Raw genomic sequence first — 7,759 nt, forward strand, 5'->3', positions numbered from 1 at the left:
CGAGCGACTCTACCGGAGACAGCTGCGGTGGTCCACCTACTCACGGCGGCCGCGCGTCCACATCTCGCCACCGGCCAACGTCGCCTCGACCGCCCGATCGTTATCCGGATGCCGGTTGCTCGCCGTCGGATCTCCGGTTTAATTATCATCCTTCTGGAAAGCTTGCCCACCGGGTGGTGATCCCCTGCACGTACTAGATAAGCATCGACCCTGCCACGTACCCGGGACCAGCGCCCGCCATTAATGCCGCCACGCAATCTTGCCATTCCATGCTTGCCTCCGACACACACAAGTTATAGCGATCCAATAGATGAAGCACCGTGACCCTTCTGGTCCACGTGGCTGTAAACCAATGGAGATTTAGGAATGCGTGGTTCGTCGCGAACATGAGGAGCCCCAAGTGACCCTGCTCCTCTCCCACCTTTCTCTACAGTTAGGAGTCGACATCGGCAGAGGTGGGAGAGTCGATGGTCAGTGTGGTCACAGTTACACACGCAGCGGTTGAAGAGAAACGAGCCACCTCGGGGCTTCGCCTCTCCTGTACTCTGCCTACTTTCTCGACGCCAGATCTGTCCTCGCTGTTGAATCCGAGGGGTTCCCATTTGGAGGTCGGCAGGTCGGTGAATCTCTTTCTTCCGGTCGGAACTCCAGTAGGGAGAGATCGCGTTTTAGCGAGCTGTGGCCCGCATGCTGGAGCATTTAGTTCGGTTTGTTCAGGACCCTTGTCGCTGAGCTGTGCAGGGAAGGGGGAGAAGAGGCGGAGCAGAAGTTGCTGTGCGAGAGATTGTGATGGGGAATTGCTTGGCCGCTCCGGAAAACGGTGAGAGTACCTGGCAGATCTTACCTTTGGACTTCAGCTAGTAGTGTAGGATGCAAAAGTTTAAGAATTTCTTATTCTTGTCGTAATTTCTAGGTTAGTTTGTTGTTGAACTGTTGATTTTTGGGGGCGTTCCTTCTTTGTCACCAACTGACATCTAAGTTAGCTTCCTCATTGCTACTCGATCTTGTTCTTTTTTCCATTCTGTAAGATGAGCCATTTAGGGATTCATTGGAGCGTCTGACACCTTCTTGTGCTCTCGATTTAATTTTGTAGGAGACGCAACTTTGTGCTTGGGGTTGAACTATAGCAAAAATAACAGAGATGTCAAGAAGCTAAGTGGTTCTAGCAGCAAGGTCTCTGCAGCGTCTGGGCCTCTCACTCCCCGCTGTGAGGGGGAAATCTTGTTGTCAGCAAATGTAAAGAGCTTTACCTTCAATGAACTGAGAACAGCCACTAGAAATTTTAAACTAGACAATGTAGTCGGGGAGGGAGGCTTCGGTTCGGTATTCAAGGGATGGATCGATGAGCAGACGTTGACACCATCAAGACCTAGCAGTGGTGTGGTCATTGCCGTGAAGAAGCTCAACCAGGAAAGTTTTCAAGGTCACAGAGAATGGTTGGTGAGTGTCATTTTCTGGTGCATGCGATCCTTCTGCTGGATTTACTTACTGCCTGCATTATGTATGACTCTTATAATTATGAACAACACATGTGAGATTGTTAGTAATCCTGCTGTGTGTTCTGCAATAGATCATAAACTATGTCAGTGGTTGTTTGTTTTTCTGAAGTCCCGCAAACCTTGTAGGCAGAGGTGAATTTCCTTGGTCAATTGTCTCATCCTCATCTTGTAAAGCTTATTGGATATTGCTTAGAGGATGAGCAACGACTTCTTGTCTATGAATTTATGCCTCGAGGGAGCTTAGAGAACCATCTCTTCAGGAGTAAGTATTTATATTTTATCAGAATCCTATTCATCAGACAATGTCTGAAAAGTAGATGTAATCAGCATTCTTCTGTAAAGATTTCTACCCTTTGTTCTGATAAATAGATCTCTATGTAATGGTGGAATATTCTTCTCATCATCTCCCATTGATGCAGGGGGTTCGTGTGTTCCACCAATATCTTGGAAACTCCGTATGAAGATTGCTCTTGGAGCTGCAAAAGGGCTTGCGTTTTTGCATAGTGACATGGCAAAAGTGATATATCGTGATTTTAAAGCTTCTAATGTACTTCTAGATTCAGTAAGCGGCTTTCTATATTTTTTTCTTCTCATTCAAATTCGAAACAACCTCTCACTCATTCTTTTAATTATGGATTTCAGAACTACAATGCAAAACTTTCTGATTTTGGATTGGCAAAAGACGGTCCAACAGGAGACAAAAGTCATGTGTCTACAAGGATCATGGGAACTTATGGATATGCTGCTCCTGAATATCTTGCAACAGGTGATCTTCTTGCACTTGTAGTATATTATTCTCCTTGTTTAGGGAAGTTTAAGTAGTAATATGGTTTATTATTCATGCACTAATTATTGCAGACATTTTGTGCCTAGTTAGTTTTGGCTTGCTGAAGTCTAAATATTTTTAGCCATTTACTCATTTTATTCACACAGTAGTATCTTCCATCAAGTATAAACTGTGTGCATATATTTGATCAGAAAATAAATTATAACATGAAGTTTTAATCTTCAATATGGGTCCAACTTTCTTTCCCACCTCATCAAATCCTCTTAAGGCAAATGGTCAATTTGGGATGAAAAGTTGTCATATTTCTCATATTGATTTATCTATTCTCATATCTCATACCATGTAGCGTCTAGATGTACTCAAGATTTGCAGATAAGAGTATTTCTTTTTATAAGTCTTGATCACACAGTGTCCCTACACCACATTGGATGTGAAATTATTTTTCATTCAACGAGGGAGCAACTCTTCTTCCAATAGTCCGATCTAGCTAGCAAATAGATTATATTTCTAAAGCTTCATGATTCTAATTTTAGTTGTATATCATTACCATATTTTCTTACGCTGGATACATTGGACATAATATAGTTAGTAAAGATAGATTTATTTATGTCATGGGTTAATCAACTGGGTGGATCAATGATAGAGCTTATTTTATTTTATTGATCTGTTTCTTATGCTTTTACAAATTGATCTAACAAAGCTTTATGTTGTATATGATTGATATTTGAGCATGAAAATGTACTGATTGGGGTTTCATTTCATTTTCATAATGGAAGGCCATTTGACTTCCAAAAGCGATGTGTATAGCTTTGGAGTTGTTCTTCTAGAGCTGCTGTCTGGACGACGCGCTGTAGACAGGAACCGTCCAACAGGAGAGCACAATTTGGTGGAGTGGGCGAGGCCTTACCTTACAAGCAAGAGAAGGATCTTCCGTGTCTTGGACACGCGCTTGGGAGGGCAGTACTCTCTTGCAGGAGCACAAAATGCCGCGACTCTTGCCATCCAGTGCTTATCCATGGATGCAAGGCGCAGGCCAACCATGGATCAAGTGGTAACTGCTCTGGAATGCCTTCAGGATCCTAAAGACATCCCACGAAACCCTCAGGCCGGACATAACTCGACTCCTAAGTTCATCTATAATGATTCACACAAGTCACCTCGCAGAAGATCAGATGAAATTGCCCATGGGAAAGTTGCTCGACCCATGGTTGCAGCTTCCCCTCATTATACTAAGTGAATAAAACCTTAAAGTCTCATGTTGTAGTTATGGTTTGCAGCTCTCTCTTGTTCATCATCTTTGCAATGGCGCGTCAGTCTATAACACTCGCAACTCCTTAGCCGACGAGATGGAGCTACTACTTTTTTCCATTTGATTTAGCTTATGTATTGGCCGACGTGGTGGAATCTTGTGCTTGAGACAATCTGTAGATTTTGGAATTATTAGTCATCGAATCTGTTAGATTATGCATTCTTGTAGAATGGAATAATTGTGTTCTTATACTGATACATATGCAATCTTCTTTTGATAAATATCTTTCAATCAAGAGCAACTACAAATGTCATGACCAAATGAAAGGAAAAAAATGATATTGCATATTCACAATTTCTATTGAGCAAGTGAAGCCTATAGTTTCCCAATAGATAATGGAAGCGAACGTCTGCGATTAAGAATAAGTTGACAATATCTATTGTGACTTTGATCCTTCAAAAGTGGTTGACTTTTGAGTGCTGGTAGAAATTAAAATTGGTTTCAGTTGACCATTTCTATTGTGACCTGCTTCAAAAGTGGTTGACATACTTTTGAGGGCGTGTAGAAATTAAAATTGCTTTCTTGGTTGGCTTATTAGGCATTTGTGGTGGAAACAAATGGAATATCAAAAGATTTTCCTTCTCACTGTCGGAGGATGCCGGGACGAAGTTTGACAATGATTATAAATACATAAAATATTGAAAATAAATAAATACATAAATGACATGTGAGCGGCATCTTCAATTGTAATTTTGTATTTTTCAATATATGTGACTTTAATTACGAGGGGCGCTGTACAACCATTCATGAACTCTGGGAGCATCTAGTTTAATATATTTTTAAAAAAAATTCACTTCTCTAAGATCTAAATTTTTATGATGTAATGAAAGAGCGTTCAGTCATGATATATTTATATTCATCCATAAACACTTAGTGTTAATTTTTTTTAAAAAAATTATTTTTTTATCTAAATACTATATCCTAAATTCTAAACGCTATTTTTTTTTTTAAAAAAAAAATTAACACCGATCCATTGATAAGGACGGGGGATCACTCGTTGACGGGAGGTCAACGACGCGTGGAGGTCAATGGTCAAGAGGGTCAAGCTCGAGGTCGTGCTGAGCGGAGTGACGGGGTCGACCAAGCAACCGGCTGATCGGACATCTGGCCAAGGGTCTCCCGGACCGGATGAAAGACAGCCCGACCAGGGGTCGGGTTTCCGATGCTCAAGGAAAAAAAGGTCGAGGGGCCGGGCGGACAGGAGGCCGCTCGGCCGAGCCGCAGGACAGTAAGGCACAATCCCAGCCGAGCATGTGAATAGGGCTTCCCGGAGGCCATGAGCGTCGAGCGGCTGGTCCACTCGGCCCGGGAATAGATAAGAGCGTTAGGAGACAAAAAGGACAATTGGTAGCTTCGTCCTCGAGACACCTGCCGTCGACAAACAGCATGGTCGGCGGCCGGAACGGACAGAATATCATACGGTGGAAGCTTCCACCGTCACATCTGAGATATGCTCGGACGATTGCGGAATGGCGTCAGGCATACTTTTCTGACACAACCCTACTGAGGTATGTTTGGGGAAGCGTGCACGCATCGAGAAGCGTGCTCGCGCCTCCCCGGGGTCCTATATAAGGACCCCCAGACTTCGACGGAGGTATGCAATCTTGATCACTGTAGCCACAGTAACGTTACCTTGCTTCTTCGTTACCTGACTTGAGCGTCGGAGGGTCGTCGTCGGGAAACCCCTCCCGGCTCGGCTTCTTTGCAGGTTCGCCGGAGGTCCACCTCGACACCGAAGGACAGCGGAGAGCGCCACGTCCCCAGTGTTCGTCGACTCAGAGCTCGGACAGGATCAAATTGACGCCGTCTGTGGGAACGCACTTGAATCCGAGTGAAGAAGATGGAAGAAGCTGGACACCAACTCATGGTGACACTCTCCACCGAAGAGCTCGACGCACTCATCCAAGCGCGAGCAGCCAAGATAGTCGAGCAACAACAAAAGGCTCAAGCCGATCGGATAGCGCAACAAGCAACGTCGGCATCAGGCGGTCGGGCGGCACCAGAAGACCGGCCGGAGCAGCTCTCGATATGGGGCCAGAACAAGAGCCCGATCGGCACTCAGGTGGAAGCTCCGTCCGCCCCGATACCATTCCATCGAGCTTTGTTCCAAACGCCCTCGGAAGTCGCGCAGGCTAACCTCGACCGGGCCTCTTCGTCCGATGAGGCGCCCTCCGCGATGCAAGGAAGGGCAAGGCGCCACGAACAGACGCGTCCCCCGAGCGGATCAACAGACAATTCTCCGAGGCAATCCTGCGCGACCCACTACCATGGCATTACGCGCCCCTTGCGATCGGGGAATACAACGGGACCACCGACCCGGACGACCATCTGGGTAAGTTCGACAACACAGACACTTTGCATCAATATACGGATGGGGTGAAGTGCCGAGTGTTCCTCACCATCCTCTCCGGGTCGGAACAACGGTGGTTCCGGAGGCTGCCGGACGGATCAATAACCAGCTTCAAAGAATTCCGCACGGCCTTTCTCAACCACTTCGCGAGCAGCAGACGATATTAGAAAACCAGCGTCAGTCTGTTCGCCATCAAGCAAGGATCGAGGGAGTCGCTCCGAGCTTACATCCAACGCTTCAACCAGGTGGCTATGGATATCCCAACGGTCACCTCGGAAACCATAATGAACGCGTTCACACAAGGGCTTGTGGACGGTGAGTTCTTCCGATCGCTTATCCGAAAGCCGCCTCGCAGCTACGACCACATGCTGAACAAAGCCAACGAGTACATCAATGTGGAGGAAGCTCAGATGGCGAGGAAAAAGGAAGCACAAGCCGAGCCACCAGTTCAAGCCGAACGGAAGCCGCCTTCTAATTATCAACCACCGAGAGGACCCCGCGCAGAAGTCGCCCGGCCTCATCCGCAAGCAAGGCCGCACGTCGTCCAACAAGTGGCGGTCGATCGGCCCAAGCCAAAAGGGAAGGTATGGACTCACATGTTTTGCTCGCTCCACCAATCTGGCACACACAACACCCGGGATTGTCGGAGTCTCCCTCTGATCGCTCATCCCGCTCCCAGGAGTTATCGCCGCCGATCCCCATCACCTGATAGGCGACATCGGCACCAAGAGGCGGGTCGGCGGGCAGCCAGAGAATCACCCGAGTGGCACCATCACCAGCCGCAGAGAGCTAATCCCCGGGCGTCGCATGAACGACCTAAGCCGTCCGCTCGGGAGGAAGAGAACAGAGGAAATGCCTCGAGGGGCGAAATCAACATCATCGCTGGAGGACCAACCGGAGGAGACTCCAACAGGGCACAGAAGGCGCATGCAAGACAACTTACGGTCCATGCAGTCGGCTGCAGTCAGGAGCGGGCGAACGGGCCCGAGATCAGCTTTGGGCCTAGGGACCTCGAAGGAGTCGAAGTCCCGCATGATGACGCCCTCATCATCCGAGCAGTAATAGCTAACTACACTATTCACCGCATCTTTATTGATACAGGCAGCTCGGTCAACATAATCTTTCGGAAGGCATTTGACCAATTACAAATCGACCGAGCCGAGTTGCTGCCAATGACAACCCCCCTCTATGGGTTCACCGGTAACGAAGTTTTGTCGGTCGGGCAAGTCCGGTTGGCTATCTCAATGGGAGAGGAGCCACTAAGAAGAACACGGGCCACCAACTTCATCGTGGTCGATGCTCCCTCGGCGTACAATGTTATCCTGGGGCGACCGGCTCTCAACAAGATCTGAGCGGTCGTCTCCACCTTCTGCCAGAAGATCAAATTCCCGGTGGAAGACCAAGTTGGGGAGGTCCGAGGAGATCAGCTTGCTGCTCGGCAATGCTATGTAGAGATGGTCCGAGCCGAGGCTAAATACGCTCGGAAAGTGCCACGAGTCGAGGTAAATGCTATAACCGAAAAGTCACCTTCTCTAGTTTATGAAGAAAAGGAGGAGGTACAGATCCACCCTGCCCGACCGGAGGCCACTACTTTCATAGCGTCCGACCTGGAATCAAGCCAGAAAGATAAGCTGATCAGATGCCTCCAGAAAAATTGCGACGTTTTCGCTTGGTCGACCTGCGAGTTGCCAGGAGTCTCGCTGAGCATAGCGCAGCACGAGCTTCACGTCCGGTCGGATGCTCGTCCTATAAAGCAAAAGAAGAGAAACTTCAGTGTCGAACATAATATCATCATCCGAGCGGAGGTGGAGAAG

At 47.5% G+C, this 7,759-nt stretch overlaps 1 protein-coding gene across 2 annotated transcripts; it reads left to right on the top strand.

The window, feature by feature from the left end:
• Nucleotides 1-401: 401 nt before the first annotated feature.
• LOC121981335 (receptor-like cytoplasmic kinase 176) lies at nt 402-3,816 on the top strand. Of its 2 annotated transcripts, XM_042533791.1 has the most exons (7): nt 402-616; nt 742-820; nt 1,094-1,440; nt 1,626-1,761; nt 1,919-2,061; nt 2,142-2,265; nt 3,063-3,816. In XM_042533791.1, exons 2-7 carry the CDS (start codon nt 790-792, stop codon nt 3,521-3,523), a joined length of 1,242 nt encoding a protein of 413 aa, XP_042389725.1. In that variant the 5' UTR covers nt 402-616; nt 742-789; the 3' UTR covers nt 3,524-3,816. The 2 variants fall into 2 exon arrangements, with proteins under 2 accessions (XP_042389725.1, XP_042389724.1); XM_042533790.1 differs by having other exon boundaries at nt 403-820.
• Nucleotides 3,817-7,759: the final 3,943 nt, after the last annotated feature.

This window comes from Zingiber officinale, chromosome 5A (genome assembly GCF_018446385.1).
Source record: "Zingiber officinale cultivar Zhangliang chromosome 5A, Zo_v1.1, whole genome shotgun sequence".
NCBI classification, from domain to species: domain Eukaryota; kingdom Viridiplantae; phylum Streptophyta; class Magnoliopsida; order Zingiberales; family Zingiberaceae; genus Zingiber; species Zingiber officinale.